This window comes from Durio zibethinus, chromosome 4, assembly GCF_047325235.1.
Source record: "Durio zibethinus cultivar Kanyao isolate XHJ-2024 chromosome 4, ASM4732523v1, whole genome shotgun sequence".
Lineage (NCBI taxonomy): Eukaryota > Viridiplantae > Streptophyta > Magnoliopsida > Malvales > Malvaceae > Durio > Durio zibethinus.
Window position 1 is genome coordinate 16757151 of NC_143165.1, and position 14832 is coordinate 16771982.

A 14832-nucleotide genomic window follows, 5' to 3' on the forward strand; every position below is an offset into this window, starting at 1 on the left:
CTAACCCAAGATTCGTCACTCGTTGAGCTGTTGCTAAATCTTCAAGCTATGAGTCGAGTTGCAAGCCACCAAACCTAAGCTTTTTTATGTGTCTATAGCCATGCGGCTAAGCTTGAGCCATTGACTATTTTTTTTATATCTTTTTAGTTATCTATTTAAGTAATTTATTTAAATTTGATTTATATTATTTAAATTAATTTTTGTTAAAAATATTTTAAATAAATCCATGAATCTTATCAAACTATTGGAAGATTTTCATAAATTCTAAAAATATTTTTTTCAAATTATTAATCCTACTAAACTATTAGAGGATTTCATAATAAAATTAAATTAAAAATATTTTCGAATCAATCTTACCAAACTAGTAGAATATTTAAATTTTAAATTAAATCTTATTAAATTATTAGAAGATTTAATGATTTTTATAAAAGAAAATTCTAATCTTACTAAACTATTGGAGGATTTAAGTCTCAAAATTAAATCCCATTAAATTATCGAAGGATTTCAATCTCAAAGTTAAATTTTATTAAACTATTAAAAGATGTAATATTTCTTTTAAACAAATTCATAAGTACATTTTTAAATAAAAATCCTAATAAATTATTGGAGGATATGCCTCGAAATAAAATCTTATCAAACTATTAAAAAATTTTATTGATTTTGAAAATAATTAATTTCTTGAATACACATTAATGAATTCGATGATAGAGTTTTTTTAGAGTGGGATAGTGTTTTTATGATTACTTCTGAGGTGAGGAGATTTTCTCAATTTGCTACCAAAGTATAGGAGTAATTTGAAGATTGATAAAATTATAAATATGTTTTAAGGCTTGGATAACACAAAATTAACTGGTATCATTTGTTGGATAGGCATTGTAAGGATGCTTTAACTTTTCTCATGTGTTATTGTACTCCTAGACTTATTTTTGATTTAGTAAACTAGAATTTATCTTTTTAAAATACCTAAATCAGGTTTGGGATTTTTCTTTAAAATAAGACAAATTTAGTTGGGTGGGTAATCATACCTAAACAAAAAAAGATTGATCGCTGACTCTTAAAAGTATATTTAGTATTAGATTCATAGATTATACGTTATGACAACAACCATGATACACATTATGCAAATGAAAACGCAACCTGCAATTTAAGTACCTGCTCATTATAACTACCTAAATCCCTTCACCTTGCTCTATTCCCTTTCTTTCATTTCATCACCATTTTTACCTCTTTCTTAGCTGCACCACCCTTCTCACCATCATCTTCCAATTCAGTAAACTTTCTTACTAGCTCATTAGATGAATTTTTAGTCAAATGTTAAACTTGAGCAAAACTTTTTTTTTTGTTTGGCCAAAATTTATGTTTTATTCAAGAAATGAGTGATACATATACAGCTATAACAGATGTACACTATTTCAAGTTGAATGTGATGAACAACAAAGTTTTTACGATGTTTGTGAATAACATTCCTCTGCAAGTTCATTAGGGATGGCTATGGTAGGTTTTAAGAATCATGGAAAAGTTGTGGATGTTTTTATTCCAAACAAATAAAGTAGGAGAAGTAGAAAGTTTGGTTTTGTTCATTTTTTCAAAATAAAGAGTGCTAGCTAAATTCAATAAAAGATCAACTTTTTGGAGAAACGACAATTAATCATAGGGTTATTGCTAATCAAGGTTTGGAGAATCAGAGATTTGGTTTAAACATCAAGGTAAGGATGAAATGGTTTCAAGGCATGTTATTGGTAATGACATTGCTGTCAATCGTAAAACATATCTTTTAAGTGTTTATGCAAAATAAGGTTTCAAATAAAATGAATAGAGTTCTCAACGATATTGGCCCTGAGGTTGGGGGCATTGTTATTGAGAATGGTTGTGTGACTGCCAACATAAAATTTTGTCCTAGGGTAATGGATGATGAAGTTTTGCACAAGTTGGATAAACACTTGATTAGAGTCACTAGGGGATACTATGAAAATGCAAAGGGTGTTTGATATCACTATTAAAAAATCTCAAGCAGGCAATTGTTAATTGAATTTAATGATGAAAAAATGATGAGTACAATGAAGAACCTTAGCTAGTCATGGCTAAAAGAGTGGTTTGACGAAGTTGAACCATAATCGAAGAATTTTATATTAAAATATCAAACTACATGGCTAACTTGTTTTGGATTACCTATTCATACCTAAAACTATTCCATTTTCAATAACATAGCTAATATATGGGGTTAGTTATTTAGCTTTAATGGTGAAACATTAAAATTTCAAGATTTTAGCAAAGAAGCTATGCTAATTATGACTAATCAACTAGATAAAATTGATGAAGTTTTCTATATAAAGTGTGGTGAAAATTCTTTTCTAGTTAGAGTCACTAAAATTGGTTTGAAATTTGTCTCATTAATTTATTGCTACTGTAAAGCTTTTATGGTTGAAAACACTGGTAATGAATGTAACTCATATTTTGATCAGTGTTTGGGTAAATTCTAATGATGAAAATTCATAAAAAATGAACAGATCAACTGTAAGAAAAGAGAAAGTGGTGAGAATGGTAGCATTAAGATTTCAATGGTCAAGGTTGTTGCTGAAATTGAGATAGGTGCATGTTGTCGAAAAAAAAGGTATTAAACACGAGCATATTGATTCAAATATAGTAATTATGGCTGAAGTTCCAAATGAAGGTGATATTATTGAGAAGAAGCTAGCTGGGAAAAGTAGCTTAAACAATTAGGTACTTTTAATTAGGTTTAATAGGGGTGAGGAAAAAGGCTCTAAGGTTGGGCTTAATGGTTTAAAAAACTAAGATCCCGGTAAGGGTAGTAATTGTAAAGCACATATTTTTAGGTCGTTAAGTTTGAAGGGTAAAGCCTATCCATTGTCTATCTCATTGCAGTCTGAATATCAAGTTGAAAAGAGAGGTTGTCTAACTCAAAAAGACATAAAAGAAAAACCTAAGTGCTGAAGGATAATGAAGAGGCTCTACACAAAAATTTCTTTGAAAGAAAAGAATAAAGGTAAAAAGTCCAGGATGAAAAGTTAAGTTTCTAAATCCAAAACTAACTGTAGCAATTTTACAAATGAATCCCTTTCTGATGGGGACTTTTAGAATCGATTAAATGTTATTCGTAAATCGACTTAAGTGACTTGGGAGGTGGGGCAAAAATTGAGTTTAAAGGCTAATTATGATGATGAGATTGTAATTGATAGGTTAATTGAATTAGAGGCTAGGGATTTAAGGTAATCCTAATTAGCTCAAGTTTGTTCTACACTTTATTGTACTTCTATCAAATTTGGGTTGTTGTTATCTATCTCCTAGAGTTTTGAATATAAGGATTTTATTAAGGATCAAAGGTTTGGCTAGTCATGTAAAAGTTGAGTTGTGAAGACTTTGGTGAATGTTAATGAAATTTACATGAATCTTATATGTTCTAGCATGTCAATAAGTAGATGAGTTTTTTGGGATCTGTTAAGGTATGTGGAGTGACATATAGGAGTTTAAATTGAGGAAACTAATAGGTTTCTAGCATATTGAGATGGCATTATGGGTATGATTATATAGTGCTGGATTATTGGAAGATATCACAATGATATTTTGAGAAGGCTTACCAAGATTGTTGATGAAAAAATGGATAACTATGGAAACCAAAGCTCGTTGGATGTTGGGGTTGATTATTTATTGTTTAGGGTTATTAGAATGATGATATACCACTGTTGTGATTGATTTCTTTTCTTGGGATTAGTTGTTGATGGCTTGGAGCTTTAACATGTAGGCATTATTTGATTTTTGAATAATGATTGGCATAATTTAAATTGGTGTTTTATTAATCTATGCTAAAGGTGTTGCTAGTCAGAGTATTAGAAACAAGCTTGAAACAACATTTAAAAGTTTTGGGCCATCACAAGATGAGTTTGGTGGAATTCAATTACTTGTGCATATTTTCTAGTTTATTATAGCTAATTGGTTTGTAGTTTATATAGCAAAGTAAGGATGGTTTTCTCGTTTAATTGGTGAAATAAATTTCATTGTTTTTATTATTTGGTGTTAAAAGGAGAATGATTGATCTTAGCAGTTAAGGTTGATGTTGTTAGTCTAGATACTCATGTTGTTTTGTTCATAAGTATAATTAGGGAGATGATTTTTGTTGTTTGCTTAACATAGCTTTTATCAAATTGCATTTAATGTAAAATGTGCTTCTTTTAAGTGATTCTAATTATTAATAGAAAGGAAGAGATGGATGATTTTGGATGCGAATGGTTAGGTTGGTCATTGATTATATCATAACGCATTTTGAGAATATAATGGCATGGTTGATTCTTTGGCAAAGGAAGAAGTGGCTTGAGGTATTACGTGTTTTCATGGATAAGGGATTGGTACTTACTTGTTGGCATATAGTCTTACTTTGGCTGTATAAAGTGAAGCTTTACAAAGTTGGGAAACCATTTAAATGAATTGTTCTTGATAGTGGCATTTTCAAACTTTTAGCTTGATTGTCCATTTTCTATGCAACTGGTGTAATAGAATTCCAAGAATGAAGTTTTTGTGATTTGGTTTTGGCTTTTGTTGATAATTAGAGAAGTTAATGGTCTGACAACTTAATTGGTAAAGCCAGGTGTCCTTTGAGTTGCCCCAAAAGAATAATAAAAAAAATTACCCCATATAATAATTTTCCATAACCAATATGTATCAACATGTGATATTTAGATCTCTTGAAAACTGGTGTTACTACCTAAAATGAATTAAATGAATCACTTTTTGGTCTTTCTAAAAGGATGAAATGGCATATCAGGATTTTAGTTACTAAGAAAGACTTGTCACTAAATAAGAAAGAGAAATCAATGTTTTTTCATCTAGGCTCACAAATGAAAGTTCAAATTTATTAAAAAATAATTTGTTTCAAAACACAATTCATTTTGGCACCCCCTAGATCCTTGACATGTGGCATCTTAACAAATGTCAAGACTAGTTAGCGTAAGTCCAAAATTTTGGAAGAGGAAGAAAGGCTCAAATTTTTAAACACATCTTCAAATTGGGGTTCATCTTTTTGGATTTCTAAAAAATCTTCATTATTCATTGGTTCCTTCAAAATCACTTCTTCTAATGACATTGTTTTCAATTTTGCTCTAGATTGCCTTTTGGGGTTTTAACCTTAGAGCTTCATTCAATCCTTTCTTTTTCTCTTTTGCTTTTTTTTTTCTTTTTTCTTTTCGACTATGACATAATGCATTTGAAAATCAAAATTTATTCAAAATAAAAAAGTTATGACAATTTCCTAAAGAAAAGTTCTTTAATTTAAATATCTATACTTGATCAAAATAAACTTTTTAAGGGACGTAACATAGGTGAGGGTTTAAGGTTCTGAAAGAAAGGATAATAGGCCCATAAATGTGTTTAAAGGTAATCAAACCAAGAATCATTTCTTTTCTCAATGACATTTTCCTTTCCACTTTTTTCATCTTTTTATTTCATTTTTCCTCTGTTCTTTTCTTTTTATTTCTTTTCTTTCCTTTTTCTTTTTTTTTTCCTTCATTTTCCATTTCTTAATAAATTGAGTCCAAAATTTTAGAACTTGCCTTTTGACTGTAGATATTTTTTCTTGTTTTTTTTTTTAGATCTATTGTTTTTTTAAAAAATTCCATGTTCATACTTGCCCCCCGTGTGAGGGTGCCCCCAATGGATATTTTCTTTTTATGAAGGGAATATGAAAGATGGCCATTTATTATGTCAAATATGGATACCTATATTAAAAAATAATTCTCAGAAGCTGACTTTTTCTTTGATTTTGGAATCCTTTGAATATCTTATATGCATGATGTTATAATCAATTCTTTTTCCATTTTCCTTTTGCTCTTATTTTTCTCTGTTTTAAACTCAAGCTGAAAGTATATCATCTTACTACATCAAATGAAGTCCCAATGTAACAATCTTCATTTTCACAACTCATACCAAGGTATAAAATCAATGCCATCTAGAGGAAAAGATATAGGAAAATTGGATAATTTGATTTTTTGGTAAATTTGCCCCAAGATGTGGGTAAAGGAAAATTTTAAGTTAAGAAGGGTTGCATAAATCAAGGTATGAAACAAAGATATTGAGGGAATATGATCTTTTCAGTAATTCTACCCTAATGAAGAAATTAGAGAGGTTTAGGCATTGTAAAGAAATATGGATGGTGATGTGTTTGGAATAGTCTTGACATTTATCAAATTACCAAAATCTAGAATCTTTAAGAAAGTGCCTCATGTATTGGCTTGCAAAGAATTTTTCAAATTTCTTTGCTCATAGCCTTAACGAAGATCATTAACTTGAAAATCTTTCTTTGTCAAGTGAAAATTAGGATCATGATATTTAAAAAGTCAGGCTTTGAGTGATGTGATGCTTAATTGAATTGGGGTATGAAATGGTAAGTGAAATAACTGGGTATGTTCATTCTTGATAGCAATCACCAATTCTCTTAAGAGTGTTTCCACAAAAGTGTTTATTTATAAAGAACATTTTTCAATCATGGAAAGAAATCATATGGGCTTTTATTGTTAAACAATTCAAATGGATAAAGAAAATATATACAAATACTCGTATGCAAATTATAATGAAAAAAAGAATTCTTATTTATGTACCAAAGATTGCCCCAAACAAATAAAATAATATACATACAAAAATGTATATGCAAATATATGTATGCAAAACATAGTAATAACAAGAATTCATTTGAAAACTATGTACAACACTAAAAAAATAAAATTACTCTTTAATTTACAATTAGGCATTTACATCTTTTAATATATGAAAAAGTGAAATGGAATAATGCAAAAATGAATGCATGTATGTATGCATGCATGAATAAATGCATGTATGCATGAATGCATGAATGAAATAAGAAAGATTTAATAATGTAAATGCATGCATATACAATAATAACAAGAATTTATGTTCAAAACTATGTACAAAACTTTAAAAAAAATTACTCTTTAATTTACAAGTAGGCGTTCACATCTTTTAATATATGAAAAAGTGAAATTGAATAATGCATGAATAAAATAAGAAGGATTTAATAATATAAATGCAGGCATATATAGTAAGAGAAAATGGATAGTATACATAACATATACAAGGAACAATATAAAGGGTTAGTGTGCGTATAATATATACAAAAAATAATATATAAATTTACAAGTAGAATAAATGTCCCATCATGTGTCCTATTTAGGATTTTCAAACAAAAGGCAAGGCAGAGCTCTAACTTAGATTTAAATCCTTAAGGTTTATTTACATGCTTGGTTAAAGGTTTGATACTCAAAGGTTCTCAAATTATTTCTTACATCATCATCTATTGTAAACTAGTAAAACACATTAATCCTCACCTACAATTATAGACTCAAACAGAAATGATTCAATTTCAGTAGGAGGTTATCACCTCATGAGAGTGTAGGTACTTGCTCTCTCCTAATAAAAGATAAAGCCCGAGTATAAAAACTTATGCATGAATGCAAGTATGGTGAGTGTAAATGGATATGCCAAATAATCAAATAAATTGATGCACATAAAAATTAAAATATGGGAAACAAGAAAACAAAAACAAATAGGTTAGTAATATGAAAATCACAAATAATTATATAATAAAACCATCAAAGCAAGACTTAAGATAACACATAACTAATAACTTAACTCTCTAATATCGCCAGTGGAGTAGCCAAATTGTCATAATGTTCAGGTCTAAAAACCTACCTATTAGACACAAAAATCATAAAGTCGCTACTAATCTTTTTTTTTTTTTTATCTAGGTTTGATTGGCCACCTATGTGAATCTACCCTTTTTAAGATTATCCTAAGCCTAAGCTAAGAGTCCCTAAAAATAATAGATTCTAGTATATATTATCAAAACTAAGGTTCAAGAATTGGTTATGTGCATAGAAGGTATTAGCTCCCCTTTACGCCTAAAATTAGTACTAAATTAATTATGTGTTATATTGCCTAAGCCTTAGTAAAAAATATGATTTTATCATGTAAATAAATCAATTTCAATCCTTTTATTTATTTACAAAACATGGTCATACAAAAATTTTACCAAAATATCAAACAATCATACAATAAATATTAAATCATACCATGCAATAATATTATATCATGCAATAAATCATGCAATAAATAAAATCATATCATCCAATAAATTGTGTAATAATATAAAATCATACCATACAATAATATAAAATCATATCATACAAAAATTATCATGTAATAATATAATACCATAAAAATATTCGTGCAAATATATATAATCATGCAATCAAATATAATCACACAAATAAATATATTAATAATCATGCAATTAAATATATCAATAATCCTGTAATAAAATATAATCATACAAATAAATATATTAATAATCAGGCAATTAAATATATTAATAATCATGCAATCAAATTAAATATAATCATACAAATAAATATATTAATAATCATGCAAATATATTAATAAATCATGCAATTAAATAAAATCATGAAAGCAAATTAAATTCATGCAAATATATTAATCATGCAAATAAAATATTAGGCAGATAAATTATCATGCAAATATAATATTAATCAAGCAAATATAATATTAGTAATGCAAATTTATGCAAAAATAAATACTAAGTAATAAATATAAAAATAAGAGTAAGAAATTAAATATTATAAAAGTTATGCAAAAATCACAAAAAAATGAAGCAAATATTATGTCAATGGATTACAGGTTTTAACAACTTTTTACCTTTCAAAAACTGATGCTCCCTACTACAAATCTTAGCTTTCCTTCCAAAAACTTTAACCAAATCTTTTTGTAGGTTTTTACTTGATTGTTTCTTTCTTGTTGATTTAAAATTTTGTCCAAATTTTCTCACTTTTCAATAAAATCTGTTTGATTTTGAAGTGAATCTATGAATATAAAGGATCGAAATCCCAATTCAATTCAGAAAACTTTAATTCTACTAGATCTGGGAAAAATCTCCAAGATTCAATTTTTTGTAATCTTCCTTTTTTTCAATGAATTAAGGTTCAAGAATTTCCAAATTTTCAAAATCCAAAATTGAATCCAATACTGAATTTGAAAGTGAATCCAAGATTTCATACCAATTTTCAAATCCCACATTTTTCTTTTTTATTTTTTTGTTGTTTTTTTTTTCTACCTTGATAAAAATAAAACAAAAAATTAAAGTAAAAAAATTAAAATACAAATAAAATTTAGGACTTCATCATTGGGTCAAAAATTCACTTTTTCAATTAAGGTCCAAGCATAATTAAATCAAAATTCAAAACCCAATTAATTTTAAAAAGTCCCTTGATAAAATGGGTATCTACAATCAGCAAAGGAGTTTACTTCCCTGAAGGTGTGAGGAAACTCAACCCTTCCAATCTCACTCTTAAGTCTATCCACTTCGTTAAAACTTTGCCATTTCTTCCAAGGCCGACAATCTTCCTCCACCAGCTCACACCAATGGCCTAGACTCTGTCTTTCCTCAAATTGTACACCTCTAGATTTCAGAAAGTAGTTAGTAGCAATACAATTTAAAATCGCAAGCCACAAAAAACTTTGCGTTTTAGGGGGAGCATTATACTTCCATATTGAGCTAAACCATGCATACCTTCTAATCCGGGACTGAGAATTGGAAATTAAGAGCTTCGACAAATTTTTTAACAGAGAAAGAGCCATTATTCTGCAGCACCCACATTAGCTTATCTTTTTTCCTACTAACCACTACTAGGATTAGCTTTAGCAGCAACTTCCATTGTTTAAGAAAGAGATATTTGTAGCTTGCGACGTGAGCTTGCGACGTGATACTTACATTTTATTCTAAATTAAGCTGTTGCAAACAAATATTATTGGAAATACTTTTTTAATTACAATCATTTGTAACACGACATAATATTTATATAAAGTTTTTGTTAAGATATCAAATTCCTAGTAGTATAAGATTTTACTAGCTAGATGCTTCTTTCATTATAATCGTTTTAAGCCGGTATCCTCTTATTCTCATAAGCTTAGTTTTGGTGTTTACTAGAGTTTTAATAATGAATTTTTTATAGATTTGACAGGTTACTAGGTAATTTTTGAAGGAGAGTAAAATAAAAGTTCTAAACCATCAAAATTTGAAGTGGACCTGTGATCTTTACAATTTTCATCACCAGAGAATATTGAGAGAGGTGCATGAAGAGACCAGCTACAATCTAGAATAAGATATCCATTTCTACAAGTAATTATTATATAATAAATAAATAAAGATAAAAGACAACAAAGCACAATAACCTTTTGTTTTTACATTGATTGAAAAGGACATTGATCAAGCAACCACGGAAGTTCCAAAGAATAAAACAACACTTTTGTGGGGTTCAGTCTAGATCTTAACATAGATTACAAAAAACCTGATAATGAGATCTTGATAGCAACAGTTCCATGTTCCATGGCAAAGCTCAGGGTGCAATGATGCCTAGGAAGCCTTAAAGCTACACGGGAACCAACCATTAAACTTTTAGCATGCCCACTTCTCTTCAAATAATGAGTAGATCGCAGTTTAATTTTAAGGCTAGCTTGAACCATGTCCTGAAAATTTCAATCATCTTTGATTGTTGGAGCTTTTGCTTAAATGCCTTACTGTGCAAAGGACTTAAGGACATGAGGTGTTTGACTGCAATCTTTTTATGGTAAATCCTGTTGGCAATCCCTGTAACTATTTAACACACCCTTCATGATTTCGTGAACTAGTTTGTAGGGCAATAGACCTCTATAGGCCCTCTTCACTTAGGCAAAAAAACAAGGCAAACGTCCTTCTCACAAACCAACCAAATCACTACAAACACTACCTGCCTAAAGACTCCATAAACATAAACACAAACACAAACACAAACACTCACCCCCCCCTTTTTAAAGTCACGAGACCCACTGTCCCTTATTGTTGTTTCAATTTGAGAGAGAGAGAGAGAGGAGATGAATCAAGAGAGGATGGCAGAGAAACTGATAGAGAACTTTCAAAGCTCCTTTTCTCCACCTTCTCTCAACTAGCCTCCATATTGCAGTCGCAAACTGAAGTCTTATAATTTTCTAAATCTTTAGTTATCTTCCCATCTGAAAGATTGTTTACCTCATATTTTTCTGTCTTTCCCTGTCGGTACCATGTAGGTCTCCCTAGAACAACACAACCATCTCTCCCTCTTTCACTTCTCCTCTATCTCATGTTCTCTTTCTCTTTAACCTCCATTTTTTTTTCTCTCCCTTCAATTTCCTTCTCCAAATTGATTTTTGTTCAACATTTGGCTTTTGCAGGAGACCCAAGAAGAGCCCCTTAGACCTCAACAACTTGCCCCACGACTACACTAGGGATGGTAAACATGTCTTTGAGGAAGGTTCCCCCTCCGGTATAATTTTATGCCTTTTTTTTTTAAAAAGCCATAGATTAAGGACAGGGAAAGAGTTATAACTAGAGTTGCATGTAGTGAGATTTGAACCTTAAATCTATTTATGATAGCTAAACTCTCGTTAAAATTTTCTTCTCCCACTCTAATCAAGATTCACAACATAATATATGTTTTTTCTTTTTTTACAAAATTAAGTACTGCTATAATGATAGTAAAAAAAATGAAGACCTTTGAAATAAACAACAACAAAGAAAAAAGAAAAGAAAATTAAACACACTCTTGGTTCTCCATGATTTGAACAAAAAAAATATGTTTTTTTTCCTTTTCTTCACGCTCTTCAACGCTCTATATAGAATAGATTAGCTGTGTTGATAAGCTTAAAAAAGCACAGGTTCTTTTGAAGCTTTAAAATGATCATATATATATAAAAAAAAGGAAGCAGTGGAAAGAAGAGCAAGAGATTGAGGGTTTTAATCACTTTTGTTAATATTTATACACGATTTGGGTAAATTAGGGTTCGGGTTTTGTGCCAAGACTGGTCTCACTGAAGTAGCTTTAATTGGCGTTCTCTGAAGCAGGCCATAGGAAAAAGAAAAGCGGCGCTAAGGATGGGAAAGATGAGTGCGGGAAGGTCTATGAATGTAGGTTTTGTTCCCTCAGATTTTGCAAATCTCAAGCTCTCGGGGGACACATGAATCGCCACCGGCAAGGCAAGTCATTTCAATTCTTTACCCACATGTTTTGAGGTAGATTAGCCAAGTCACTATCTTTATTTTAGTACCTACTTAGGGAATCGTCAGAGTTTGTTATTGTAGCTTTGCCCATAAAGCGTGGCCATGTCAATCTTGATGAAAAATGAGTTGGCTTCGTTACTGAATTTCTTGGTCTGGTTTTTCATTTTGATGATTACTTTTGATTGATTTGATTTTCTCTTTTTGCTGGGTGGTCAGAAAGGGAGACAGAGACACTGAACCGGGCTCGTCAGCTGGTCTTCAATAACGATAACTTGGTCATCCAAGGGCATCTAGGGTATGTTTCTTCAAGATTGACATCAACGGTTTCTTCTCCTCCCTTTCATTCATCATTTGGATCCTCATTTTGGGGTTGTTTTTACTTAATTCTCTGAGAAATCAAATGACTGAGCAAAAATATTAATACACACCCACTTGATTTCAAGATCTTATTTGTTTTGCACTAAAGAAGAGAGCAATTTGATGTAATTTATTCAAGTTATCTTGATGCCTCATGATCACTCTACTTATTATGGTACTGAGCTAAGGAAAAACATGAAATATTCCAATCATTGCAGCTGCCATCCAAGTTATCATCCAGCAGGCAACGTGGGTGATCCAATATTACCATTCAGGTCAGTTTACCCACCAAGACTGTTCTCTGGTTCTCCGTCGACGCTCTTGCCATCACCATTACAGTTACCACCGCAACCATATTTACACCCATCACCATCACGCCTTGGCTCCTATCCTTCCCAATGCCCAACTCACCACATGAACGACTACTATGTAGGACATGTCCTCGGAAGTGGCAGTTCATCACAATACCCTCACCAAAACATAAATAACCTGGGTGCACCAGACTCCAACTACACTTGCATTGGAGCGCCAGTTGGACATGGGTTCGGGCCTAGTTCAAGCCGGGTTGCGGACTTGGGTGGATCCGGAGAAGGGGTAGGGGGAGGAGGTGCTGGTGGTAGAGACGTATCACTGTGCAATCAGGAAGATGGATTGAATTGGGGGAGGAGCTATGCAGGAGGAATACAGCAGCGTTTGGAGCATCCTTCTACGACCAATCGATTTCAGGACGGGTTCTAAAGATTGTTTTATCTCTTTCCTCTCCTTTAAAAATTTTGGTTATGTTTATAAAGTATTAATCTGCTTTGATACGCCAACCAGAGAGAGAGAGAGAGAGACTTAACACACTGACAAATGTTGTCACGCAAGGAAGGAGAGAAAGAGAAGTTTTTGGTTTATGTACAGGGATTTGAGCTGCATTTTGAGCTCATGGACAATCTCAGCTAGTTTGACTTGGAGCTGTGTAGTTTGGAGGGGGTTGTGTTGTGTACCAAAGCAACTATGAGAAATGGGGACTACAGCTGGGAGGTGGGACAAGAAGTTAGATATGAACTGAAAGTTTGTAACCCTCCCTTTTGCATTGGTTTATTAGTGTTATTATTATTATTATTTATTATCTCTTATGTTTCTTATTATCTCTTGCTACGCTTTAGACTTTAGTGTGCTTCCATTGTTGCCTTCATCCAACTTTGACTGAAGCTGGGAAAAGGGGGTCGGTGGTCCTCTTTCTTTCTCTCTCCCGAACCAAAATAGGGATCTTCTTGATTTTTGGGACATTTATGGTTACACAATGCTTCCACAATATGGGCAATGGCCCAGAAAGAAGTGGCTGAAACTCCGTTGAACAGTTTTTGCTGAGAGTTTTCTGACAAGAAATAGGATGAGCACTGAATTTTATTTTTTCCGTTTTTCTTTTTCCTCTTACCTTGAGATATTAGTTAATTAAATGTTGTGTAATTAATATTAATGCAGAGCTGGTATACAGTCATGAATACTTCTCTTTTTGGTCCTCCTTTTCAGTTTTACTGACCTCCTCAGTGTAGCCCTAATTCCTCTCCATTATAACAGCTTTGATCTTTTACTTTTATTCAATTTAATTGTCCATGATGCTTTTAATGTAGTTAGTATTTCATTCAGAGCCATTATTTGATCAAATGAGGAAAGATTATGGGAGGTTAAAGTTCCAGGAAAATGAGCAATGAACATCAAGAAATAAGTATAGGTAAAAAACAATGAACATAACTTGTTGACTTCCCTACCTTGGCTTGACTTCAATTAGGTTTGGACTGAACATCACTTGTTATCTTCAGTTTGGTGGTAAAGGGGAAAACATTCTTAAAGTCATCAAGGATTTTACTGAGTGAAAAGATCTCTTTGATTCATTCATCTGACATATGATCAATCAATCAGGCTTTCTTTGATTTTTTGATTCATTCATCTAATATATGGACTGAACACTGGTTCACTTCCCTAGACAATCAGGCTTGTTATATGGTCATCCACAACAAAAGCCAAAAGAGGGGAAAATAAAAAAAAAAAAGTAATAATGCACTGAGGACCATATATTCATATTGTTTAATAACGTTAATTACATATGCTTTTACTTTAAAATGCAATAGGAATCTAAATATTTCGAGAAGAAAAGTAGAAGCAGCTAGGTATCAGCTCAATAGCTAGCTCTTATGTTACAATGTTCTACAGAAACCATGAGCTCAAAAGACCTCCTTAACAACACCAGAATGTAGTCATATATCATAATTAACTAAACAAGATGTAATACTGTTTTAGATCGAGTTATCAAAGTCTTTTAGCTTAAGTAGTTGACGATAATCACCATGTGGGATTAGTTTTGTGGGAAACTAAGATAC

The 14832-nt window shown here is 31.3% G+C and overlaps 1 protein-coding gene across 1 annotated transcript; it reads left to right on the forward strand.

Annotated features, from left to right (window-relative positions):
* The first annotated feature begins 10828 nt into the window (after positions 1-10828).
* LOC111288959 (zinc finger protein JAGGED-like) lies at positions 10829-14073 on the forward strand. Its single transcript, XM_089758862.1, has 5 exons — positions 10829-11135; positions 11284-11375; positions 11954-12085; positions 12326-12404; positions 12685-14073. Coding segments are annotated over exons 1-5 (825 nt in total). The 5' UTR covers positions 10829-11133; the 3' UTR covers positions 13205-14073.
* The last annotated feature ends 759 nt before the right edge of the window (positions 14074-14832 follow it).